The sequence below is a fragment of the Mesoplodon mirus genome (assembly GCF_964341445.2).
Source record: "Mesoplodon mirus genome assembly, chromosome: 8".
NCBI classification, from domain to species: domain Eukaryota; kingdom Metazoa; phylum Chordata; class Mammalia; order Artiodactyla; family Ziphiidae; genus Mesoplodon; species Mesoplodon mirus.
This window is the reverse complement of record NC_138984.1, coordinates 750,347-776,804: the sequence shown is the minus strand read 5'-3', so window position 1 is coordinate 776,804 and position 26,458 is coordinate 750,347. Positions and strand designations below refer to the sequence as shown.

The window sequence follows — 26,458 nt, the reverse complement described above, 5'->3', positions numbered from 1 at the left end:
AGGTCCCCCGCTGGACACCCGCTCTCGCAGGGTCACTTTAAACGGGGCTTCTGGCGCCCCTCCCTGCCTTGCCACGGGGCTCATCTGGACCCACCCCGGGCCACCCAGGGGTCTCCCTCACTGGGCTCTGGATATGGGGCAGCCTCATCTTCCTTCCAGAAGTCGCTGGGCTCCTCTCCCTGGGGACCTGTGCCTGAGCAGCCTGCGGATTCAGAGGGGCCACTCGGGGGTCCGATGCTGGTCACCAGTGAGGGAAAGAGTGAGATTGTTCCGTGTGGTTTCCGTTTCTGTCTTACGGCTCCACCCGCCCTTCCCAGCCACCTCATGTCCTCACCTGTGAGGGTTAGGCCGAGGTCCCCAGAGCCGCAGCCCCCGGATCCCTGGGACGCCCCATTTTCAAAGATGAGAACACACGGCTCAGGACAGCAGGTGGCATGCCTGGGGTCAGGCAGCGCACCGGCAGTGGCAGGGCAGGGGCCCCAGCCCACCTCTCCCAGAGGGGAGCCCCGAGTCCTCGGAGCGGAGACCCACCCCGTCCACACGGCCACACGGGGAAGGCGGCGGCGATGAAGGAGGGGGTGGCCACCCCCCTGGGCCGCACCACAGGCCCCCCTCTAGGGCTCACCGGGGGTGTCACGCAGGGGCTGTGACCTCCCTGAGGTCCTTAGCAGCCGGTTGAGCTGACGGGGAGGAGGACGCTGGGACAGAAAGGAGGAGGGGACATGGTCAGGCTCAACTGTGAGTCTGAGGTCTTTTGGGGAGCTGATGCCCAGCCCTGGTGTCCCCTCTGACCAGCTGAGACTGCGAGGGGGGGGAGGGGGGCTTCTAGAAGTCTCCCAGTGCACTGCCCGGTCACAGGCAGACAGCACCCCCCCAAAGCTGGGCCGAAAACCGACCCAGAGCCATCCCTGGCCCACAGGGCTGCAGGTGGCATCGCGGGGTCCTGGGAGGCCGTGGGGGGAACCAAGCCCCAAGGCCAGAGGTTGGTGCAGGCCCAGTGACCCGCCCTGGGTGAAGGTCCCTCCCGCTCCGGGCCCCTCCCCGCCCCCCGTTACTGGGGGGGAGTGGGGGGCAGGAGGTGGGGCAGGGTGGGAGGGGGCAGCCCCGGGGCCCCCGTGCACCCCCGCCGTGCCGCCCGCGCTGCCTCCCTCGGCTCCAGCTGGGCCACGGCCCATCGCAGGCACCCGGCCACAGCTGGAACCCATTACGCCCCCAGCTCCTCTTGGGACGTCTCGGCTAATAAGTGACCCTCTGTAAATGTTAGGAATGAGTCAAGTTTGTGCCGCTGCTGCTTTCCCGTTAGCGGGTGGTGCCGCGGACGCCCGGGGGGGCGGGGAGGGCGGTGTGGAGGGCGGAGGGGCAGGGGCCTTCCTGGCCTAGCAGGAGGCTTCCTGGACTTGACAGTCCCGCGGGCCTCAGGTGGCTCTCGCCTCCCCGTTGGACCTCGGTTTCCCTGAGTGCAAAGGGGGTTCAGGGCGGACGATGGCTGAGCCCCTACCAGCGGCGTGTCCTCCCCGGAGGACAGGAGGGGCCTTGGTGGTCTTGGCGCCCCCTTCCCGGCTCTGCCCAGGAGGGGCAGCAGGCACCTCCTCCCCTCCCCTCAAGGGAGGCTGCTCACCGCCCAGCCCAAGTCATGCTGAAGGGGGGTCCGCTGGGAGTGCAGTCAAAGTGCCTCCCCAAGACCTCCCAAATTCCTACACACAGGTGAAGGAGGACTGCGGTCCAGGTGAACCAGAGCCAGGGCTCTCAGTCCCCGTGGCGGGCAGTGGAATTCAGTCCCGAGAGTTTGCTCAGTGTCTGCCCAGCACCGAGCTCCTGTTGGGATGGGAACGTGGCTTCACCAGGCGTCATGCAAGAGGCCGGGTCTCGGGGTGGCCCTGGCCACGCTGGTGCTGAGGGAGGGGCAGGCCTCGTGTCCAGGCAGACGTGAGCGGAAGAGACCAGGCTGGGGTCTCAGGAGGAGGGGACGGGCTGAGATTGTACAAGGGCAGTGGGGTGGGGGGAGCAGGGGTGCACCCAGAAGCCCTCCATCCCTACCAGCCCAGGCCTGAGGGTCAGAGCCAGGTGGAGGGGTCTAGGCCTCGAGAGGGTCTTCAGGGAGAGCTGGGAGGATCAGAGGAGGACAGGCAGGTAGGAGGCTGTGTGGTGGTCACTCACCAGGGCCCTGGGCTGGGAGGGAGATCTGGGGAGTCTCGGGGTGGGGGGTCTTGGGAAGCCAGGGGTAGGGAGGGGCTGGGCACATCGTGATGAATTTGAGACTTTCGGGGGTGATGGGAGGACCCTGGTTTGTCGCCCTAGAGAGTCACTGGAGGGGACATCCATCTCCAGTACCCCCTGGGAAGCGTCTGGTTACCCTCTACTATTTCACGCACTGCCTGAAAACTCATAACGCAAATGCAGCAGGGCCGGTGGGCAGCTGTGGATTGTCCTGAGTCCTGGGCCATCTTGCCTCGTTGCCCGCTCATGTCCAGATGTTCATGCTGGTTTAGGATTGGCTGCCTCGGCCTGCAGCGTTCACAAGTTCCCCCCACGGTCAGCACCACAATAGACCTGGCAACAAAGGCCCCACCCTGGCCCTGGGCTCTGGAGGGCAGCCCAGGCCCTCCCCCAGCTGTGCCATCCTTGTGGAGCCAAGAGTGCCCAGGGCCGAGGCAAAGTGCCAGCTGGAGCCCAAGACCCCAAGGCCAGCTCTGGGTACCCAAGGCCCAGGGTCTCCTACCCACGTCTGGGACTATTCGGACCTCTGCCACAGCCGGTCAGCTGCTCTAGACGGCTAGGAAGGAGGGCCGTCCCCACGATCATCCCACTGCCCCTCCCTCGGCTCCCACCCTGCCCTGTACCAGGGCCCACGCGTGCCCCGCCCAGTGGACGGGGAAGCCCCACGTGGATGGCCATGTCCTAAAGGGGGGTGTGTGGGTGGGCCTTGTACCAGCTGTCCCTCTGTTGTTGTCAGCCCCTCCTGCCGTGCGGTTCTGGGCCTGCTGGGTGGGGTTCAGACCCCTCCCTGCCAACCCCACTTTGAAAACTGGGAGGCTGCCTGCTCCAGGAGGGCCAGAGGCAAGAGCCTGCCTCCCAGCGTCCCCGGAGAGGTCCACCACGACGGTCAGTGCAGCCCCCGCAGAGGCGGAGCAGGGCTGGAGGGTGGGACGAGGTGGTGCCCTAGGCTCGGAGCTCTCCGGACCGGCTCTTCTTTCCTCACCTGTGCTCAGAGCAGCGCCAGGATGGGCAGGGCACCCTCCCACCTTAAAAGGTGGGGAAACCAAGTCATGGGCCTTGGGTGACCTCAGCCTCGCCCAGTCCTCTCCAGGGCACTTTGCCACCGTATGGGAGCCCCGTGGCAGCCCCCACTAACTCCAGTGGGTTCACGTGGGGCTCTGGCAGCTGTCCAGGGACCTGCCAGCCCCAGACATCTCTGAGCGGGTGTTTTTCAGAGGCTGGAGGACACCGTCCTGAGCCCCATGGCCAGCAGAGAAGACCGGGCGCTGACCGTGCATGGGGGAGGCGGGCGGGCCTCACCCATCCCCGTGCCTGCCCGCATCCGAGAGATTGTGGCTGGCAGCCTGGGCGAGGAGCCGCCCCAAGGTGAGGGGGGCACCAGGGGCGCTGCAGAGCCGTCAGAGTCTAGCTTCACGGAGCCAAGCCCCTCACTGTCCCCTGACCGGGCTGGCCCCTCCCGGCCCATCATCTTCCCCTGTGCTAGGGCGAGAACCACACCTTCCCACGGCATCGTCCACGGGGGTCAGAAGCCGATCCCCACAGCGCGCTCACCACTAGGCCACAGGGACCATGCCCACCTAGCCCTGCATTGGTTTGTCACACATTTGTGCCCACCAGTCTTGATTTAATCCATGTTCATTTTTCATTAGATGAGTGAAATCCTAAAGGTTGACACTCAGGAAGCGTGGATGCTGAGCAGCCCCTACCCCCAAGACCTCTGCTCCCCCAGACCCCGGGCCCCCTCGCGGTGCCCTCTCGCTGTCTGTCATGGCTGCGTGCGCGGCTGGGTCCCTGCACCGAGACCACCCAGCCAGTAGGGCAGCCTGGCCCCAGAGTGTGCCCCGACCCCCTCGTGCGGGGGTCCCGAGACCCCTTTCTGAAATAAGGGGCTCTCCAGCCTCCTAGAGAAACTGGGGACCTCACTGCGTGTGTTAAGGAAAAAGAAAGCCCACTGTGTGGTTAGAACAGCAACTTACTACTTGGGGGTGAGATCTGGTTACCCTGAGTCAGCAGTTCTCACTGCCTGATGGAGGTGTGGGATCCCCAGCGTCTAGGCCACCCCGCACACTCCGCTGTAACTGGTTTGGGGCTCGCCCTAGGCACGGGTCTGTACCGGGGTGAAACGTGATGTCCACGACAGGAGAGGAAGGGAGGCCCCAGATCGGGGTCCCCCGGATCAGTCCCAGCAGATCAGCAGACCGGTGGCGGGGACAGGGAGCCGGGCTGGGGGCTGGCCTGGCCACAGGCTGACCTGCTGCTGTGCCTGCAGCGGTGCGGGAGCCGCCAGCCGCCTCGGCCCACGTGCAGGAGGAGCTGTCCCGGCTGGAGGAGCTGCCGGCCCAGGCGGGGGCCGAGCGGGACGAGCTGGCCGGCCGGTACCACGCGGTCAGCGAGCGGGTGAGTGTGCGCAGGGACGCGTGGCAGCCAGGCCCGGGGAGACCGGTGGATCCGTCAGCGCGTCTCAGGACGTGGAATGACAGTGGTCAGCCACGGCACAGCTGGACCCTGGGCGGTGGCTAGAGAAGCTGAGGCTGGAGGGGACCTGTGAGAGCGGGACAGGTGCCCGGGGCTCCCCGGCCCCAGGGTCCTCCAGGACTCCCCCCCAGCTTAGGCACTGACTTGTGCCCCACCTGCCAGAAGCCCTGGGGGCAGCTGGGGCAGTCCTGACCCCTCGGCCCCAGCGTCCAGCCCAGCGTGAGCACGTGGCAGCAGCTGCCCAGGGGAGGAGGGGGGAGCCCAAAGGAACCGCCTGGGGGCCTGCCGAGGAACTGGCCCCGCCCCCAGCCCCCACCCCCGACAGCCGAGGGCGGACAGACCCCGGACATGCCCTCGGCCCCGGTCCTCTGTCCTCAGTGCCCTGGGCAGCCGCGGTGCCCTCCAGGGTGACTGGCTGCAGCAAGAGGCCGTTTGGTCATGACCTGTGGGGCTGGGAGGCCCTCCCGGTGGACAGATGGGGAAACCGAGGCAGAAAGGTGATGGAACTAGGCCAGAGCCTCTGTCCCATGTCTGCCACTCCAGGACATGGCCTCTGAGGCAGGACTGGGCTGGGGTGCCCGGCCCACAGGGTGGCGCACTGGGAGCCCCCGTGTCTGCAGAGTCCCCCTGGTCTACGTGGCAGGGCAGATGACTCCACTTTCCAGATGAGGAAACTGAGGCTCAGAGCTAGTCTGAGTTGTCCAGGGCCACGCTGCCGTTGCTGGGGCTGAGACCTGACTCAGGTCTTTCTCTGGCATGACCAGTGACCAGTGGCGAATGCCCGAGGGCCCTGGGTCAGCCTCGTCTCCTCGAGGGTTCTGAGGGCTTCCTGGGATAGCCGGTGTCCCCAGCCCCACAGAGGGAGGGGCTCTCTGCCCCCACCCCGAACTGTCACACCTGTTCTCATCACCAGCCCCACCCCCGGGCAGGACTGGGAAGGCCCTCCTCATCCCCGGCAGGACCAGGAGCACTGCGGCGGCGATGTCTCCCGCCCACCCTGGGCCCTGCGCAAGGCGGGGACGGGGGCGGGGATCTTCCTAGCACAGGGTGGGGACATGTTGGGAACAAGAGGGCCTGTGGGAATAGAAGCCGCAGAAATCCTGCGGCTGATCAGGAAACCTCGTGAGTCAGTGAGCTCTGAAGTCACAGGCCCGCGCCGGCTCCGGCAGGCGGCTCAGCACCCCTTGTGAGGGCCACAGAGGGGCCCAGCCTCCCCAGGTTCCCCCAAGCAGATGGGCGGGGCGGATGGTGGTAGTGGGGGGCCGCGTGACTGTTCCGTGGGCGCCTCCATCCCGGCTAGACTCCCAGCACCCCCCCAGCCCCCTCGGCTCAGCTGGATCCCCGGCCCCTCCTCTCCAATCCCACTGGTAGCTGCGGGGGGCACTCACCTCCCTGTACTCAGGCCCCATGTCGTGCCACAGGGGTGCCCTTCAGCTCTCCTGACCTTCCTGCCTCAGCCCCCCACCAGCCGGCCTCCTCGGGTCGGGGCCCCCAGCACTGCCTTTTCCCCTCAGAGCCCCAGGTCCCTGTCTGCTCAGGCTCCAGCAGGCTCGGGGGCCGGCCTGGCCCCATGTGGGGGGCTCCCCGCCCTGCCAGGCCCACTTACTGGGGGTGTGGTACCCACCCACCCGCTGGATGAGGGGCTGGGAGCAGACGAAGGGTTGAGCACAGGCCAGAGGGCAGCTGCAGGGGTGGGACCCCACGCTCACTCACTCCCATGGGAGTGACCCCAGGCCTGCTCTGCATCTCAGCCGTCCTGCCCCTTATGTGGCCGGACCAGAGCCTGGGCCCCCCACTCCGCCGGCCGTGGGCACATGGCACAGGGCCATGGCACGGACGGCTGCCTGCCTGACCCGTCTTAGCAGACCCAGCTCGACCCCAGCTCGACCCCAGCCCTTATCCCAGCCTGGCCCCGCCCCAACTAGGGACCCAAGGGGAACCCTCTCACCCATCCCTGGGAGGGTTTTGTGCCAAAGCTGCCCAGCCCGCTGGGCTTGGAAGTGTCCAGCCAGGTGGGTTAATGCCCCTCTCCAGCTGCAGGCCCGGCTGGAGGCCACCGAGGCTCGGCTGCGGAAGTCAGAGCAGGAACATAGCGTCGACCTGGAGGAAGCCCTCGGCCGGCTAGAGGCTGCTGAGCAGAGGTGAGGCTGGGCAGGCGGGGCGGTGGGGCAGCAGGGGGCTCGGCCGTCACCGCAAGGCAGCGGACGCCACTGTGCTGCGGGGCTGTTGGCACCTCTTCCCAGGTGACTCCAGGGCGGGGCAGCACCGGGAGGAGCAGCACGGGGTGTGTGGGGGGGGAGCACGGGGAGGAGGACCACCCCCAGGGCCTCAGGCGAGAGTGCAGGTCTCGCAGGTCATGGGGCCTCCCTGGCCCTGTGCTCCCTTGTGTGTCACCCCCAGGCCCCCAACACCTGCTGAGGCTGGGGCTCCGGCCTGTACTACAGGCAGGTCTCCTGAGCTGCTCATGGCCCTCGGCTGGCCTGGCCAATCCCGGGGGGCCCGGGGGTTCTCCCCTCAGTCCCACTCTTCTTCACACTCCGGCCCTGACTCCCAGGCCCCTTTGGCTTCAAGCCAAATATCATGATTGGGCTCTCTTGCGCACCGTTGGTAAGTGTGTGTCATACCCCAGCCCCCCGGAGGTAGCCCCAAGCCCCAGGACACGGCCCCGGAAGGGGAAGGCATCTCTCCACGTTCCCTGCAGGGAGGCCAGCGGGAGGGCTGAGCCTCCACTCCACGGCCTGCTCCGTCTCCAGACCTGGGGGAGGTTAAGCCATTTGTGGAAGACTTCCCGGCCTTGGTTCATCCTCAGGGACTCTGGAAAAGGAAGAAAAGTGCTGAGAAGCATTTTGAAAACCAGTTTTGGAGAAGGGGGGTGGAGGGTGTTGGTAAATAAGCCAAGAGGAGGCTGATGCCCACAGAGCAGAGAGGCGCAGAGGAAGTCCCTGTGGCCTCGCAGCTGGCCGGGAGGTACGGGCTCCAGAGGGTTCGGGGTCCCCGACTGCAGCCACATGCAGACCTGCCCTGGGTGGAGAGAGACCCCACGGTCACAGAGGGGCTGCCCCCTCCATGGGGCGGGCCTGATTCCCTCTCCCCCCGCCCTGCCCGGCAGGGTACCCTCCCAGCCTTGGTACCCTCGGCCAGGCTCCCAAGCCCTAACCCTCTTGCTGGTCTCGGGGTCCACCCCCACACCCTGGAGTTAGGAGCTAGCCACAGCTGTGTGGCAGAGCCAGGGGAGCTCAGAGGGGGAGGAGGTGGGGAGAGCAAGCGAGTCAGGGCAGGAGGGGGCGTGCCGGGGTGGCCCCCAGAGGCTGGCCCCCGTTTGCGGGGCCACTGAGGACCGGTGCAGGTGGTCAGTGCCTCTTAGGGGCAGTCTGGGGGCTGCACAGTCGAGCTGGTGTCATCTGGGCCCAGGAGGTTCGGGGCCCAGCTGTCAGAGCACGTCTGTAGGGAGAGGCCACCCGCCCATGGCCATGCCGCTCCGTCCCTGCCCGTCCAGGAGCACCGGCCTCTCCCAGGTGAACACCCTCCTGTGGGAACAGCTAGGACACATGAAGAAAGCCAACGACAGACTGGCCGAGGAGCTGGCCGGGACGACAGGCAGCGTGCTCCGTCTGCGGGCTGAGCTGGAGCTGTGGGAGAGGCAGCGCTGGACCCAGAGAGAGGTGCTCCCCAGTTCTCGCCCGTGGGCAGGGGGGATGCCTTGTCTGGTGCCCACGGCCGGGGTCGGGGTGGGTGGCAGGAACCGGGAAAGGGCGAGCTGGCTTTTGCCATGGCCCCTCCTGGGGGCAAGGCCCCTGGCCTCCTGCCACACCATGTCCCCCACTCGGCTTGGCCACATTAGTCTGCAGGGTGGGGGACACTGCATGGGAAGACCCCCGCTTTGAGAGAAGGACCCCGGCTGGGCTTGGAAAGTAGAGTGAGGGCTGAGCCCTGGCTCTGGCGTGGCCGTGCTGCTCTAGAGAGAAGAGTCTCCACAGGCCCGACTCGTGGTCAGACTCAGGAGCCCGGGCCGCACCACAGCCCCCCACTCCCTGGCCAGCCCAGCAGGGCCCATGCAGCCTCCTCTGAAACCCACAACCCTGGGGTGCGGGGTCAGGACACGGGGCTCCAGGCCTCAGCCTTGCTGGGGGGAGATGCTGTGTTGACCATCCCGGGCTGGTCACCGGGCGTAGGACGTCCAGCTTGAAGTAGGGGACATACTTGAGACGGGTCACCCCACGCCTCTGCCTGTCCACATCTTCCCCGCTGAGCTTGCGACCTCTGCTCCGATCGTCCCTGGATGTCCCCACGGACCTCCCAGCGTCTGCCACGGGCCCCATGGGCAGGATTTCTCCCCAGACGTGGCAGGAGCAGAGGCCGAGCTGGTCCTGGGTGCCTGGGCCTCAGGCTGACCCTGCACAGGTGTCCCTCGGACAAGCCCATCTCAGAGGGGCCATCTCGGCACTTCCCACACGGATCGGGCGGAGTGGGAGGCCCAACCCCACTGTGCGGACAGAGCCCCTCCTGCTGGACAGCTGTTCCGGTCAGAAGCCGAGTGGCCCCTCTTGCTGCAGCCACCCCTGCACGGGGACGGGAGGGTATCAGGGGCGCCAAGAGGGAATGCGTTTGTCATCACAGGGTGGTCGTCAATGGCCGGGCTCCCGCGTGGGGTTGGGGAGACATAGGAGACACATCACGCCCCCGCCTTGGCCGCTAGGGAAATAAATGCCCTGGAGACGGGCCTCGGGTCCAGTTTGGCACTGGTTTATCGAGAGTCTTTATTCCCCCTTGGCCTTGAAAACGACTCTCCCTGGCTGGCGGCTCTTCCTCTCAGCGCCTTAAAGACACCCTTCTGCTGGCCCGCCACGGAGGGCATCGTCTTCTTGCTCTGGCCGCTATGAGCTCTTGCTCTCGCTGCTGTGAGCTCTTGCTCTTGCTGTGACTTTGCGTGCTGCCGGCTTCCTGTGCTGTGCCGAAGACGTGCAGATTTCTGTTTGTTTATCTGGTTAGGACTCCTCAGGATGCTGCTCTTCCCTTGTCCTTGGAGAGCAGCTGTTACCTCCTTCAGTGCCACCCAAGCCCCTCTCTCCCCTGTCCTCTCCCGCCCCGTGGACCTCACCCATCCCCGTGCTCCCTCCCACGCTCTTAACCTCCCAGACTTTCCCTCATGCCATCCCCCTGGTCTATGTGGTAGATAATTTTTTCGAATCTACCCTCCTGGTCATCAATTTTCTCTTCTGGTGTCCAACGTCTGTTAAACCTGCCTATTAGGCTTAAATTCTAAACGTTGTATTTTTCATCTTTAAAAATTCTGACTTTTATTCTGGGTATTTTCCAGATATCTTACTCTTAACTGGTATTTTCAAGCCTCTCATGTGTTTGTTGATGCATATTAGAAAACAGTTATTTTGTAGTCTGTGTCTGATGTTCTAATATCTGAACTTCTTCAAGGTGTGAGTCTATTGTTTCTGCTAGGTCTTGGTCATGGTGCTGTGTTTCCTTGTGTCTTTGGTGGTTTTTAAAAAAAATTTTTTTAACTAAGAGCTGTGTGTTATCCTTGGGACTCTGAAAATTCTTTGAAACCTGGAATGAATGTGGTGTGTTCCAGAAAGGATTGTCATTTGCTTAGGACAGGTTCTTAGGGGCTCTGACGACCTTTGGGCCACACTGAAGTAAATTTTCAGCTTTATTATTATTTTTTAAGCCACCCAGGTTTTGTGAATCCAGGCTGAAAACTGCACCAAGGCTAACTTGTGGTTCCAAAACCACAGGGATATATTTTCCTTACGGTCTTGGTCCCTCCAGGCCACTGTAGCAGAAACACTCCAGCCTGGGGGCTTGTCCACAAACATGTACTTCTCATAGCTCTGGAGCCTGGAAGTCCAAGATCAAAGTGCCAGGCCCTTCAGCGGCTGGTGAAGACCGCTTCCTGGGTCACAGGACGATACCTTCTGGCTATAAGCTCACATGGCAGAAGGGACTGGACCCTCGTGGGGCCTCTGTTATAAGGACACTAACACCAATCCTGAAGGTGGAACTGGAAAGCCCCACCTCCAGATACCATCACATTGGGGATGAGGTTTCAACATGTGAATTGTGGGGACACTGCACCTCTTTACAGTGCCCTGCAGGCAGGTGTGTGTGTGCACTTGTTCACCGTCCACGGCACCTCCTTACAGCGCCCTGCAAGCAGCTGTGTACGTGTGCGTTTGCGTGTGTGTGTGCGCGCGCGTGTGTGCTGATTCGCCCATCTCTAGCACACCTTACTTGGAGTGCAGCTTGGGGAATCACTTCCACATGTGAGCACACTCCCCCTTGGGCGGACCTTAAGCTTTCCTCTCTGTCCCCAGAGCCCCTGTGGTCAAGGAAACATGTTCAAGTTACTGTTTGGCAAGTCCCTCTCGAGTCCCTGAGTTTACTGGTTCCTGGCTTGCGTGTCCCTTACCATACCGGCCGCCCAGCCTTGCATTCAAGAAGCTGTAAAGTCCGGCATCTCAAGTATTGCACTGTCTTGTGGGCAGGCGGGACAGATGTCCGCTCTTCCGTGTTAGCAGGAGGGATGTCTAATTCCAGCTCTTTGATGATCACAGTCGGTGGGTGGGGTGCACGTATACACAAGGCGCTGGCACCAGGCGCAAAGGGCGTTCCCTACACAAGGTACACAGCAGGGTGTTACTGGGCTCGATGGGGGGCACCTCAGATGGGGGCTCAGGGGAGGGCGATCAGCAAGGGCTTCGTGAAGTAGCAGGTGAGTGTGTGGGTCCTGAGCTGGAGGACCCGCAGGACGTGAAAGTGCTTTGTCTGAAGCAACATTGAAAAGCCGTGGGCGGGGCTGTAACAGGCAGGAGGGGCCGTGGGAGCCCTGGAAAGCACTGGGCATGGTGGTGAGCCCTGGGGGCGTCCCTGGAGGTCAGTGTTCAGGACACAGCCCAGTGCAGGGGCTGGGAAGGTGGTGGGGAGACTCAGGACCTTCTGGGCTCCGGCTTAGTTCCCTGCAAGGCTGGCACCACTGACCGCCCGTGAATTCCATCGCACTCCTGCCCCCAGCTCTCCACCCCATCCCCCCCAACCCCCCCACCCCGTTCACAGCCCAGCAGTGGGCTCTCCCTGCACCTTACAACCTTGTTCACTCCGCCTGTTCTCAGGGTGGCTCCCCCACCCCTACCACTGCATGGGCTCCTACTGGCAGAGGCTTCTGCCTCCCTGCCACCTTGAAGGGCCAGGCCCCACTCCCGACGTCCTAGGGGCCCTCCGAGAGTAAGCACTGCTCTCTAGGTCCTGGAGGAGAAGCAAAGGCCTGTTTCCTTGTGTCGTTCTCCGCACCCCCCAGCTGGAGGGCGGGAGCGGAGTGCTGCCCATGGCCCCGTGGGGGGACCAGGCTGCGTGGGTCCTGGTTCTGGAGCTGGGAGTGGTCATCTCCCCAGGTCCTCTGGGGAGGGGAGCAAAGCACTGCCCCCCGGGGACGGGGCGAGTTGCATTGCTCAGGAAGGTAAGCCAGTGGGGTAGGTGCCGCATGCAGGAGGGTAGCAATGAGGGTCTGCTCTCCGCCCCCCTGGAGCCGGAGGAGCGGATTGTGGGGCAGGTGAATGTGGCCGCAGGGCTCCCCTCACCCCTCGGCGCCTGGCCTCCGCCTGCAGTGGATGCAAGCCTCTTGCTTTCAGACTCAGCGTACTCGCGCAGTGGGGCACCAGGATGTCCTCCTCCTGCAGAGACAGGTCACAGCCCTCCGTGGACACCTGGCTGAGCTGCGTGCAGCCACCGAGAGGTGCGTGCCAGCCACCCTGCCCACCCAGAGCCAGGCGTGGGCTACATCAGGGTCAGGGAGAAGGGCACCTGATGCTGGGCCCAGGCATCGGGCCCGCCACGCTCCTCCCACGGGTGGCCCGATGGGAGTGGTGGAGACGGCAGGAGAGGTGGGCAGTGGAGGAGATGGACGGATGGACAGAGTGATGCAGGCAAGGGTGCAGGGGAGAGGAGAGAGGCAGGCCAGCTAGGGAGATGCGGCGTGAGGGGGCGGCTCCACACGCAAGGACTCTGGCTTCCCTCCGGCCCTTGCCGAGAGCCTCGAACGGTCTACCTTGGGCCCTTGAGGCTCAGAGGGTGGAAGTGCTGCTCAAGGTGGACAGCCTGTCCTGCCTGGCCTGGCCCAGCTCCTGCTCACCCCTGCCCCGCTGAGATGCCACCTGGCGGGGCCTCTCCTGAGGATGGCACGGGAGCGGTCTGCGGCAGGCCTATCACCAGACCCTGCCTCTGCCACCCAGCGTGGAGCCTCCAGGCCGAGCCACAGACACAGCCCCGAGGCTCAGCGGAGCCGCCCTTGTCTCCCAGGGGCCTTGCTGACATGCGAATGGACGCGGCCAGGACGGCCCAGCGCCTGCACATGGCCTGCCTGAACCTCGGCTCCAACCTGCAGCTGACGGCCAGCCGCACAGCCAGCGCCCTGAAGCAGCAGCTGCAGGACAAGGTGCGGGAGATGCTGCAGCTTCAGGGTCGCTGGGACGCCGAGAAGGTGGCACTCCAGGCCAGGTGGGTGCAGGAGGTCATGGGTGGGGGGCGGGGGCGGGTCGCCGCGCCCACCCATCTGCCCAGCGGCCGCGGGTCTGGGACTTTGCTCAGGTGCAGTTGTAACTCCTGATTTCACCCCACGCCCTGACACCGGGGCACTTCCCTGGTGCCGCCCACGGCTCATAATCGCCATCTCCTGGCAAAGGCAGGCGGGCCCAGACCTCCTTACCCACCACCCACTGGAGGCGGAGCCAGCGCCCTGCGACTGGGCGCGTCTCTGTGAACACTGCCCTGGGTGCCCTCGGACCGTTTCCCCGTGGCTGCTTCCAGAAGTGGAATTTTCAGGCCTAAAAGGCCTATCCTTCCAGGGTGGGCGCTTGTTTTGAGGGCCCCCAGAGGAGCCAGGGTCCACTCCCAGTTATCGTGGGAGGTCCTGGACACGGAACTCACGTGTGGCGCTCGAAGGTCTCGTGAGGGCAGCTTCTGCAGGAAACAGGAGGCAGCTCCTAACGCTGCCACGGGCCTCTGTTCCACGGGACCTGGGGCTCACGTGGTCACAAACGCCCTCGGGGCCAGCTGAGTCCAACACACCCCAGCCGCCCCGGAGGAGAGCCACGGAGGGCCCGGGGGTACGGGCAGTCCAGCACAGCCCGAGGGTTCAGCGCCCGGGGCCTGAGCCGGGTGCTCTGGGCCCACGGGAAGGGAGGCCCGGGTGCTGGGGGGCAACCAGGGGTCTTTGAGAAGAAGGTGGTTCCCGGGAAGGAAAGACAATAACACCATTAGACTTACAGTGGCAGAGGGACCAGCCGGGACAAAAGCCCAGAGGTGAGCACGGCCCCTGCCACACCCCAAGGACAGAGCAGGGCCTTGGGAAGCCACGCTGTGGGGCTAGAGAGCTGAGTCAGGGTCAGAGCTGCACTCGGGCTCTGCGCTTTACCCTGAGACAGTGGGAGCCACTGCAGGCTCTAGAGCAGAAGAGAGGTGTCTGACTGGAGTGGGACTAAGGCCCACGCAGGCAGAGGTGGCCGAAGCCAGCAGGCAGGCCACACCCCAGGAGGAGGAAGACGGGGCCGGGGGGTTCCAGGGCCCGCCGGTGCCCCGGCCTCTGTTCTCTGCGCTGACGACCCCACCCCGACTTCTCTCCAGACTCTGGGAGCAGACGTTGCTGGTGGGGAAGCTCACAGAGCAGAATGCGGACAAGGAGGAAACCATCTCCTCCCTCAGAACGGAGGTTCAGGAACTGGTGCGTGGGACTGGGAGAGGGGCGGCTCGCGGTGGGGGAATCCGGGCCCCGCTGAGCAGCCTCCCCCGCCAGCTGGAGTCCCATCGCAGGGGAGACCGGTCGGCCCCGGGACACTTGAGGGCTGAGGTCGAATCCCTGCAGCTCACCTTGGGCAGCGTCACAAAGGCGAGGGCCCGTCTCGGGTCCTTCCCGCGTGGAGCAGCGGAGGGGCTGCAGGGCCCTGGTGGTTTGAGCAGGCCCGGGACGTGATCTGGAAGGACCCGTTCGACCTCAGCCCTGAGCTCTCTCCCCTCCACCCCTTCCTCCCTGCGCCCTGAAGGTGGCGCAGGCAGACGCGGGGTGCCCGGAGCCAGCCTGGAGTGGCAGCACTGAAGGCCAGGAGGCGCAGGGCCAACCAAGGAGCCCCCCACGGGCTGCGTGCCCCCCACGGGCCTGCTCCCCGGCCGCCCTGGACCCTGCGCTGCGGGCTGTGCAGGTGGCCATTGAGAGGCAGCGGCAGCGGGAGCAGGTGGGCGGCCACAGAGGCAACGCTGTGCCCCATCCCCACCGGAGCAAAGCCACAAAGCCCGCCAGGCTGAGAAGGGCAGTTACAGGGCCGGCCTGTGTCGCAGCAGGCGCCTGCCCCTGAGCCCCACACCCCGGGGAGGGTCTCCGGTCTGAAGTGCATCCTTTCTCGGGCAGTTGGGAGCCCCGCTGGCTTCTGTGGTCGAAGGCCTGGCCAGGCCACGGGGCTCACGCCACGCTCCCCCTCGCGGACAGGAGCTGCGCCGGCAGCTGGAGTCCTCCGTGGCAGCGGCCGCCGGGCTCCACGAGCAGCTGTCCGAGAGCCAGCGGGAGCTGCAGGCCTCGCGGAGGCTCCTGCAGCAGCAGGCCCGGGAGCGCCAGGACCTCCTGGGCGAGCTGGGGGCGCAGCGCCGCCGGGAGTCCAGAGAGCTCCCGGGAAGGTGAGGCTGGCGGGCTGGGCTCACCTTCTCCACGATGCCCCCCACAGGAGAAGTGAGGGCCATCTCCCGGACAGGAGGTACTCCCAGCCCAAAGGCTGCCTCCTCGCCCCTTCACCCCCCAGCCCCTGCCTGCACTGAGCACAGCCCCTCTTCCCTCGTCTGGGCCCGTCCGGGCTGTGTCTCCGCAGGACTCACCTTCCCAAAGCCCAGGCTGAGCCCATGCCTGCCCCTTGGCCTGCATCCCAGGCTCCCAGCTGCCCGGCCCATTTCCACATTCCCCTCCTGGGAGCAGGCTCTGCTCTCTCCCACCTCCCCGCTGGCTGCCAGGACTCCCCCGGGGGTCTTACCCAGCCTTCACAGGTGGTCCATAAAACCCCAACTCCCGCCCCATCCACTGGGGTGGCCCCCGCGTGCCCTCCCGGCCTGTCCTGCGGATCTGGTGTTCCGTGGTGCAGTCGGCCGTGCACGTCTTACTGCACTGGGGCTGGTGGGGGTGCAGGACCTGGAAAGAGGATCCCCCAGGATTTATAGTCCTGAGTGAGAGGCTCGGTGGGCCTTCCCAGATCCACACACTGCCCGAGCCAGGAGATGGGGCGGGGAGTGGGCTGGCGGCCCAGGAAGGCTTCCTGCAGGAGGGGGCGATGCAGGGCGGGCAGGGGCACCGCCTGTGCTTCCCCTCGCTCACCCCGGGGGGTTGGGACTGCGGGTCCCTCAGGGCTGCCCCTTCCCTGGGTGTCCTGACAGTGCACTCGGGCCTGAGACAGCGGGTCCAAAGGAAAAACCAATCCCAGTCCCGCTCTTGAGAAATGCACGAGACATGGGCAAAGACTTGGGAGCAGGCGGGTTCAGCCTGGCACAGGGGCCCGGGAGCGGAGGAGCCAGGGGTGGCCCCCGGGGGGCGGAAGGGCCTTGCCAGGGGGAGACAGGAGCAGGAGTGGGGCCCAGAGCAAGGCAGGCGGGGCCACCTCACCACGCCAAGGAGCAGAGGTCACGGGGGGCCGCGGGGGAGCCGTTGGCAGGGGCGCCGCCCTCACAGCCGTGGCTTTGGCAGGGCCGGGGGAGGGGGGGGAGGGGCAGGCTGGAGCGGCCCCTCAGCACGGGGGGAGGAGGGGCTGAATCCCAGGGACATTTGGGAAATGGGGCCTCAGGAGTCGGTGCTTCAGAGCACGGCCAGGGGAGAGCTGCTGAGACTGCAGCTCTGGCTGGTGGGTGACCGGCAGAGGGGACCCGGCTGGGGCCGGGGTGGGGTGGGGGTCAGCGGCGAGCACAGCTTTGACAAGGCTCGGCCGTCAGGGGAGGTCACCACTGCAAGCAGACCTGGAGCTGTGGGGTTCCCGGCGGGCAGGCGCCCCTCCTCCCCGCTGGGCTCTGCAGATGCGGAGGCCGAGGGCAGGGACACCCCTGGCGCAGGGCCCTCCAGGGCTTTAGGGGCCCCCACAGGGCCACCAGGAGACAGGCAAGCCCACAGGTGGCCGCCCCAGGGGACAGGGCAGCCAGGGGCCGAGCCGTGGGGTCTTCTCGTCCCTCCCCACTCCTCCCTGAGCCCCGGCCCCGAGTGGCCTCCACGGCCCCCGCCCCATCTACCCTCCCGGTACTCGGCCGAGGCTCGAATGCGCCCAGTGGGGGTCCCTCGGCTCCCCTCTCCGGCTGCACGCCCGGGACCTCCGGCTTCTCCTCCCCTGCTGCCAGAGAGGAGGCAGCTCTGGAGGAGGCAATGGAGGAGCTGAGGGGGACGGTGGGTGTTTCCGACAAGGAGCTGGGGGCTGCAGAGAAGCCTCCGGCGGGGGGCGGGGCAGAAGGCGGAGCTGGTGAAGCAGGGCCTGCGGGGCTGGAGGGAGCTGGGGGGCAGGGGGGCCAAGCTGCCACCAGCGGGCTGTCCTGTCCCCTCTGGGCCCCGGCGTCCTCAGCTGCTGATGGGACCTCTTCTTCACCAGCCTCATCTCAGGGGTCGGGGTGCCTAGCAAGACAGCAGGCCCTGCCCATGGCGGCCGGCCCCCACCGCCACCCAGACACCCACTCCAAGTCCGGCCCAGCCCCACCCTGGGGCAAATCCACCACCCTGGGCCCAGCCGAGATGGGTGCCCCAGCGTGTGTGTGCACGTGCTCCTCACCTAGGCGTGACGGCCAGACCTCCGCTGACAATGCCACCCCCAGCCAGAAACGGCTCAGCAGTTCCTGGCCTGCAGGGCAAGCCATGCTCCTCTGGGCCCCCTGGGCTTGGAGGGAGCTGCCCTGCCTGCTGGGCCCCCATCTTGCCCTGAGGCGACCTAGCGCCCTCTGCCCTCTGGTTTCTGGGTCTCAGTCAAGGGTGCCTGGAGCAGCTGGAGGAGAAGGTCTCGGGGCTCAAGAAGGAGCTGGTGTGGGCCCAGGAGGTGCTGAACACAGCGCGGCTGCAGAGGGACGTCCTGGAGAGCGAGGGGGAGGGTCTGCGCAGCACCCTGGCCCGGGTATGACTTCCGCTCCTCTCTCCCCGCTGCCTGGGCCCTCAGGCCATGCCCAGAGCCCCCAAATTCAGCGGTGGCTTCCTGGGTCCCTGGCCAGTGGGCACCGGCCCACCTTCCCTGAGCGCTGGGCACACCTTCTCTCAGGGTGCCCCCTCCCTCAGTCGCCCTGTCACCTCTCCTGGCTGCAGCCTTGTACCCGGGGGCCACCGTCTGCCCCAGAGGCCTCACCACCGTGGGCCCCCTTCCACCAGACCCCACCCAGAGCGCCGGCTCACACACCTCTGTGATGCGGGGCTCACTCCCTCCCCGGTGCTAACAGCTCTGCCCAGGGGAAGCTCTGCCCATGAACCTGAAAGTCCCTCCCTGGCTTCCCCGCTGGGGTGCCCTCTGCCCTCCTGCCACCCCCCCAGGCCGAGTCCAGCAAAACCAACCTGGAACTGCTCGTATGCCAGCTCAAGGCGGAGGGGGCGGAGCAGAGGCATTCCCTGGCTGACATGGCTGCCCTGATGGCGGGGCTGGCTCAGGACAAAGGCTCCCTGAGCCACCTGGTCCTGCAGGTGAGACGAGGGCCCAGGGGGATGGACCTTGCCTGAGCCTCGCTTCCCCAGCGTGGCTGTGAGTTCCTGCCCCCGCCCTGCTCCCCTGAGCTCAGGGCCTTCCCTTCACCCATCCTCTCCCCACCTTCTCCCCTCCTGGACCTGGGGGCTGAGGGTGTGGGGGCAGGGCCTGAACATGGACCCCTCCCTGCCCCTCTGGCGGCAGCTGGAACAAGAGCGGGCGGGTGCCCGAGAGCAGCTGGCGCGGGCAGAGCAGCAGCTGGAGCTCGTGCGGGCCGAGCGGAGGGGCCTGCAGCAGGCCTGCCATCGCCTGGAGGAGCGGCTGCAGAGGCTGGAGGCGCAGGCGGCCTGGCTCCGCCAAGAGCGGGCCCAGCTGCAGGAGCAGGTGGGCCAGGTGAGGGGTCCGCGGGGCCCCGGGCCCCCAGCCCCACCCAGCAGGGCCACCGCTGCCTCCAGGGCGGCCGGGCACACGGCACCTTTGGAAGTCACGCTGGTTCAGGATGTATGTCAGCACCAGCGCTTTCTAACTGCAATGCTGCCTGACGTCGTGGCTGATTCGAAGCCGTCTTCCCAGTGCTGGGAGGCGGGGAACGGGGGAGGGGCACACAAAGAAGGACCTTTACATCAGGCCTGTCCCCAGCATCCGGGGGCTGGGTTCTCCCCTGGTCGGAGGCCTCGGGCCCACTGATGCTCACACACTCGGGGGGAAGTCTTCACTGCTCCTCCGTTGTCTTGTTTCTCTCCTTCCTGGACCACATCCACACAAAAGAGCTGCCCCATCACTCACTAGCTCATGCATTCCTGCGTTCATTCCCAAATCTGCTGACGTGGATCTTCCATGGAGGAGGCCAGACTCCCCGGGACGAGACACTGCAGCACCTTTGCTTTCTCCTGACATCAGCCTTGTCGGTGCACATGGAAACCCTGCCTCTGCAGCGTCTCCGGCCCCCAGTGGCAGTCAGACTTCATGGTCTGTCACCTTTGGGACTCAGTCCAGCCTCTTTCTGTTGCTCAGACTCTGTGCTCTCCTTTTTGCGGTCATCTTTTCCTCTTTCTTTAGTCAAAGAGTGACTACGCTCAGTAAGCCACCGCGCAGGTTTTGGCAGTTGTAAGCACCTGTGTAGCCTCCACCATAGTCAGTATGCAGAGTGTCTCCACCAGCCCAGCAGGCTCCCTCCTGTCACGGCCACCCAGGCGGCCTCTGCCCTGACCTGTTTTAGACCTTGTTGTAAATGGAGCCATGGGGCATAGACTCTTTTGAGCCTAGCTTCTCTCCCTCAACACGACGTCTTTGAGAGTCATCCCTGTTCTTAGGTGTATCAAGAGCTCCTTCTTTTTGACTGCATAGTAATATTCCATCATACGGATAAACCACACCTGCTTACCCATTCACCCGCTGCTGGACTTCTGGGTTCTTTCCATTTGGGGAGTGGACAAGACTGCTATGAGCATTCGTGGTCAAGTCACTATGGATATTCTCATTTCTCTTGAGTAAATACATAGGAGTGCAATTGTGGAGTCACTGGGTAGGTGTGTGTTGAACTTTATGAGAAACTGGCGAGCAGCCTTCCACAGTGGTGGTATCACTTTACTCACCAGCAGCGTGGGAGGCTTCCAGCCACTCCTCTGCCTCATCAACATTTGGCATCATCCGTCTTTATTTTTTAGCTATTCTGTATGTGTGAAGTTATACGCCACTGTGGTTTTAATTGGCATTTTCTGACAACAGATGGCATTAAGCACATTTTCATGTGCTTTTACTAAATATTCATATACCTTATTTTGTCAACTACCTATTCAAGTCTATTGCCTATTTTTATTGGGTTTTCATATTTTGGTTATGGATATATAGGAGTTCATATATCTTGGATAAAAGTAGGTTGCCAGACAGATGTACTCACATTTCTGTGACTCGCCTATACATTTTCTTAATGGTATTTTTGATGGACAGAAAAGTTTAACTTTGGCAAAATTCAGTTCACCAAGTTTAAAAAAAATTTATGGTTAATGTTTTCTAGGTGCTGTCTGAGAAATTTTTGCCTAGCTCAAGGACGAGACAATATCCTACTCTGTTTTCATCTAGCTCTTAGGTCTATGATCCTTTTCAAGTTGATTTTTCTGTACAGCAGTGGCTCTCAAAGTGTGTTCCTCAGACCAGCAGCATCAGTATCACTTGAAAACTTGTTTAAAATGCAAATTCTCAGCTGCCCTCCCCAAACCTACTGAATCTGAAACTCTGTGCGTGGGGCCCAGAAATCTGGATTTTAATTATCCCTCCCAGTGATTCTGATGCACATTAAGGTGTGAGAACCACAGGTGTGTGGTATGAAATAGGAACTGAAGTCCATTTTTTTTTTTTTTTTTTTTTTGCGGCACTCGGGCCTCTCACTGTTGTGGCCTCTCCCGTTGCGGAGCACAGGCTCCAGACGTGCAGGCTCAGCGACAATGGCTCATGGGCCTAGCCGTTCCACGGCATGTGGGATCTTACCGGACCGGGGCACGAACCCGTATCCCCTGCATCAGCAGACGGACTTTCAACCACTGCGCCACCAGGGAAGCCCCGAAGTCCATTATTTTTCACACTAATATCCAGTTGTTCCAGCACCAATTTTTGAAAAGACTTTCCTTTCCTCCTTGAATTATCTTGGCAACTTGTTGAAAATAAATCGATCATACATGTGCATATATGTGCCTAGATCATATTGTTGATCTGTGCAAACTGATCTATTTGTTCATCCTTTCACGAAAACTGCACTGTCTTCATTCCTGTAGCTTTTTAATGTCTTGAAATTAAGTAATGTGAGTATTCCCATCTTATCCTTCTTTTCAAGATTGTTTGGCTGTTCTCAAACCTTTGCATATTCATATACATTTTAGAATTAGATTGTCAATTTCTATACCCAAAAAAGCCTGGTAGAGCCTTGATTGGGATTGTGTTGAATTTATAGGTCAATTTGAGAAGACTGGACATCTTAACTGTATCTAGTTGTCCATCCATGAACATGGTATATCTCTCCATTTTTTTCTTTACTTAATTCCTCTCAGCTGTGTTTTGTAGTTTTCAGTGTAGAGGTCTTGCACATCTTTGATTAAATTAATTCCTAGTTTTGATATTGTGCCTTGCTGTTTTAATTCCATTTTCCTATGTCCATTACTAGTATATAGAAATACAATCTCATAGATTAACTTTCAATCATGCAACCTTGACAAATTCACTGATAAGCACCAGGGTTTTACATGTACATAATCATGTTATCTGTGAATAACAACAGTTTTACTTCCTTTCTGATCTCAGTGACTTTTATCTCATCTTCTCTTAATTCACTGGCTAAAGGCCTACAGAACAAAATTGAAAAGAAGTAGTAAGAGTGGCCATCCTTCTACCAAACTCAACCACAGGGAAAGAATTCAATATTTCACCATGAAGTGTGATGTTATCTATAGGCTTTTCATAGATGCCTCTTATCAGATTGAGGAAGCTCTCTTTTATTCCTAGCATGCTGAGATTTTTTTTAAAATTATGAATGGGTTTTGAATTCTGTTAAATGTGTTTCCTGAATGAATTAAGATGATCATGCCATCATTCTTATTCTGTTAATACAGCTAATTATATTGGTTTATTTTTTTAATGTTAAAACAACCTTGCATACCTGAGATAAACAATTTCATAATGTTTTGTTAAGGATTTTTACATCCATATTCATGAGGAACATTAGTCTATAATTTTTTTTCTCATAATGTTTTTGTCAGATTTGGAATGTGGGTTATGCTGGCCTCACAAAATAAGTTGGGAAGTGTTCCCTCCTCTTCTATTTCCTGAAAGTGTTTTAAAATTTCTGTTTCTTCCTTAAATGTTGGTAGAATTCACTAGTGAAGTCATTTAAGTCTGGAGTTTTCTTTGTGAGAAAAGTTGTGATAGAAATTAAATTATTTATTAGATATAGGGTTATTCAGATTTCCTACTTGGTCTTGTGGCTGTTTCTTCTGCATCCTAATAATTTTGCCTGTTGTGTTTTTATTATCATTCAGTTCAAACTATTTTCTCATTCTCTGTGTGATTTCTTCTTTGACCCATGGATTATTTAGACATGTATTACCTAATTTCCAAATTTGGGAATTTTCTAAGTATCTAATTGTTATCAACATCTAATATAATTCCAATAAGGTCAGAAAACATACTCCATATTATTTGAACAGATTTAAATGTATTGAAGCATGCTTTATGGCCCAGCATATTATCTATTTTGTTGAACATTCCATGTTCATGTAAAAAGAATGTGTATTATGCCATTGTTGAGTGTAGTGCCTATAAATATCAATTAAGTCAAGTTGCTTGATAGTGTTGTTTAAGTCTTCTGTGTACTTATGGGGTTTATTTGTTTGTTTTATTTGTTTGATTTTTTTTGTCTACTTGTTCTATTAATGACATTTAAATCTCTATGATTGTGGAATTGTCTATTTCTACCTTTAGTTCTGTCTACTTTTGCTTCATATATTTTGAATTCCTATTTTTAGGAGCATACAAATTAGTATTTTATGTCATCATGCTGAACTGACTTTTTATCTTTATAAAATGTCCCCTCTTATCTTTGGTAACATTTGTTTTCTTGATATCTAATTTTCCTGATATTGATACAGTCACACCAACTTTCTTTACTTACTATTTCCATGTTATATCCTTTCCATACATTAACCTTCATTTCGTCTATGTCTGTATATTTAAAGTGTGTCGGGTCTTGCTTCTGTATTTACTCTGACAATCTCTACCTTTCAACTGGAGTGTTTACATCGTTTACATGTAAGGTAACTGTTGATATGCTTGGTTCAAGTCCACCATCTAGGTGTTTGCTTTCTATTTATCTCTTTTTTTTGTAAATTTTTACATTTTGCCTTTCTGGATTTCTTTTGGGTTAGTTGCATATTTATTTAATATTCCATTTTATGTTCTCTATTAATTTTTTTAGCTATACTTCTTCTTGTTATTATTTTAGTGATTACTTTAAAATTATGATATGCACAGTCTATATTAAAATAACATTACACTATTTCACAAACAATGTAAGATCGTGACAACAATATATTCCATTTATCCCTACCATCCTTAGGGCTTATTGACATATATTTTATTTATACATATGTTGTTATAAACTCTATAATACATTATTAATATTTCTGCTTCAGATGGTCACTTCAACCACACACACACACACACACACACACACACACACACACACTCTTCAGCTATCTAGTGAAATTCTCCATCTTCTGGATATGTTCTTGAACACATTAATTATAATATTTTTCAGGTCTTTGTCTGATAACTCCAACATCTGGACCCCCAAATTGGGTCTATTTCTATTGTCTTTTATCTCTTAGTTTTCAGTCCTTTGGCCTTATCTCCTGGTGCTTAATAATTTTTTATTGAGTGCCAGATTTTGAGGTTTTTTAGAGCTAATTTGAGGCTCTGGGTGATATAAACTTCTTCCAAAGGGAATTTGCTTTTCATTTTAGGATATCAGAGTCAGAGCAGATCACCTTTATCCAGTCTTGGATTTAGCTGTTTTGTAACTGGTTTCAGTCTTTTTTGAAGAGTGAGCTACCTCAGGGTGTTGACCTCACGGTATAATACAGCTCTCCTGTGCTCCTAACTAGGGCCCCCACCCTGAACTCCGAGTTCTGTTGTCTCAATTCTGAGATTGCCAAAAGTTCTGCCTGATATTCCAGATGCTCCGCTGCACTTTCTGTTCAGATTCAAACGAACTTTTTGGCCAACCCAATACATATTCTTTTTCAAAATCTTTTCACAGAAACTTTACTAAGATATATCTAGGTGACATTTTCTTTGTTTTTATCCTTTTGGAAGATTGTGGCTCATTTTAAATTGGTGGCTTGATGTATTTTATTAGATTTGGGAAATTCTTGTCCAATATCTCTTCAAATATTCTCTCTCCTCTCCCTCTGTAATTCTAATTACACATATGTTGGATCTTTTTGCCTTGTCCTATACATCTATACACTCTTATCTATATTTTCCGTCCTTTTTTCTCCTCATGACTCAATCTAGTACATTCTTTTCTCTGTCTTCCAGATTATTAGTCTTCTATCCTATCTAACCTGCCATTGAACCCATCTATTAATTTTGGTTATTGTATTTTCAAATTATATTATTGATATTAAGTGTACAGCTCTATTGTGAAATTCTACATTTCACCATCCATCTTCTTGAACATGTTAATCACAACTATTTTAAAGTCTGTGTTTGATAACTCCAACATCTGAGAGCCAGGGGGACAGGGAGGCAGTGTGTCTATTTTATGTTCTTGCATGTGATTTTATGCCATATGATTCTGACTCTGATAGGCCCAGTCTGATATGTTGATTAAATGCCAAGTATCATACATAAAAATTATAGAAATAATTTGAGGATCTTGATGATGCTATTCTTCTTCTAAGGAGGATTTACTTTTGATTCTGGCAGGTAGTGAAGGTAGACGATCACCATAATCTAGGATTGAGGTGATTCAAACCTGAGCTTCATTTTTTTGAGGGAGAGTCTATTCTGATTCACCACCACTACTAGGATGAAGCCCTCCTGCGAATACAACTAGAAACCTGGGATGTTTATCAGGACCCTTCCGCTTTGATATCTGTAAACTCGAGTTTTTGTAGTCCTAAGGTCACAGTACTGCCAGAAGCTCTCCCTGGCTTCTCAATTCCTCAGCCCAGACTTTTAAGTCAGCACATGCTCTGAGGAGAGAAGAGATGCTGAGTGGTGGGCTCACTCCTGTGCTTCCCTTTCCTCCAAGATCTTGGCTCCTTCAGTCCCAGCTGCCTTGACAGCTCTCTGAGGCCTTTTACAGATTCCTGTGATAGGTTTTGTCTAGATTTTTATGATGTTCTTGGTGGAGGTGTTAGTCTGCAACAATCTGTTCCACTGTCACCTTCTTTGCATTTCTGTGCCATGTCTCCTGCCCCCAGAAACTTGTGGCCCAACAGAGGTTACCATTTAGATTGGCAGCTGGGTCCCACCTGGGGGTGCTCAGTTCAATAACTTCTCCATCATGGTGACAGGAGTGGAGGTCCCTCTGCTGTGAAAACACACATGTACCAGGGGTCCAATATGTCTCATAGCCACCCTGCTCCTCCACTCTTTCCTCCATGCCGTTCTGCATGAAACCACTTTTTCTGAAGTCCTTTTTTTCCCTTGAGAGGCCCCTCCTCACACTTCCACTCTCTCTGCTGGACTTTCCCCTCCCCCTCCCCTAGGTCACATGCAAGAAGCAGGCCCTGGAAGAGCAGCTGGCCCAGAGCCTGCAAGACCAGGAGGCCCACATGGACGCTCTCCAGAGGGCCCTGCAGGAGAAGGAGGCTTTGTCTGAAGAACAGGCCCAGCTGCTGGCCAAGCAGGAGGCCCTGGAGAGGCACAGCCAGCTCACAGCTGAGGAGGCAGCTGACCTCAGGTACCTGGGGTCAGCAGGGAATGTTCATGTGGCCTTGACCTCAGGGAGCCTGTGATGTGGCAGGGATGGGCAGTCACTCAGCAACTGCAAGGCAGGGCAGGTATGTCTACATGGGAGAGAGGCTGTAAGGGAGGGGCAAACAGTGCCCGTGGGGTCAGAGAGCACCTAGAAGAGGTGAATGCAGCAAGAGCCTTCCTAGGACAGTTTTCCTGAGATAGATGGCTGCACTGGCCCATCTCAGACCAGCAGAAGAAAAGGTGTGGAATGTCCTGCTCATGGATCTGAGCAGTTCAGGGTACACACTGCTTCAGGCAAGGCTGGATCCAGGCGCTCCTGTGGTGCCCTCAACAGCCTGCCTTTCCCCCATCAGCGTGGCTCAACTCTAAGGAGACTTCATTCCTGGGCAGGCTCGGGGTGAGAGCTGGCAAGATGGCCAGCGGCCATGCCCAGCTCCTCCTCCAGCAGACACAGAGCACCCTTCTCCCCATGAGGCCTGAGAGCCACTGCCCACAGCTGTCTTGAGCCGCTTGACATCCTTGAGGAGATCCTGGGCGTCGCAGGGCTCCGACATGCAGGCTGGGGCCCCATGACTACCCCTGGAGCCAAGGTGGTGGCAGCCCCAGGGAACCACGAG

The 26,458-nt window shown here is 59.0% G+C and overlaps 1 protein-coding gene across 9 annotated transcripts in view; it reads left to right on the top strand.

The window, feature by feature from the left end:
• The window catches only part of CROCC2 (ciliary rootlet coiled-coil, rootletin family member 2), a 68,639-nt gene that overhangs the window by 8,037 nt on the left and 34,144 nt on the right, over positions 1-26,458 (top strand). For 6 of the 9 annotated variants that reach the window (XM_082630892.1, XM_082630887.1, XM_082630890.1 and 3 more), the window contains exons 2-14: positions 3,432-3,582; positions 4,487-4,614; positions 6,727-6,833; positions 8,189-8,354; positions 12,333-12,436; positions 13,000-13,197; positions 14,323-14,419; positions 14,739-14,927; positions 15,179-15,363; positions 17,666-17,810; positions 18,218-18,364; positions 18,570-18,758; positions 25,631-25,824. In XM_082630892.1, coding sequence (XP_082487018.1) covers positions 3,432-3,582; positions 4,487-4,614; positions 6,727-6,833; positions 8,189-8,354; positions 12,333-12,436; positions 13,000-13,197; positions 14,323-14,419; positions 14,739-14,927; positions 15,179-15,363; positions 17,666-17,810; positions 18,218-18,364; positions 18,570-18,758; positions 25,631-25,824 — 2,000 coding nt within the window. Of the gene's footprint in view, positions 1-3,431; positions 3,583-4,486; positions 4,615-6,726; positions 6,834-8,188; positions 8,355-12,332; positions 12,437-12,932; positions 13,198-14,322; positions 14,420-14,738; positions 14,928-15,178; positions 15,364-17,665; positions 17,811-18,217; positions 18,365-18,569; positions 18,759-25,630; positions 25,825-26,458 lie in introns of those variants that run through there. The other 3 variants (XM_082630889.1, XM_082630888.1, XM_082630894.1) reach the window with 3 other exon arrangements.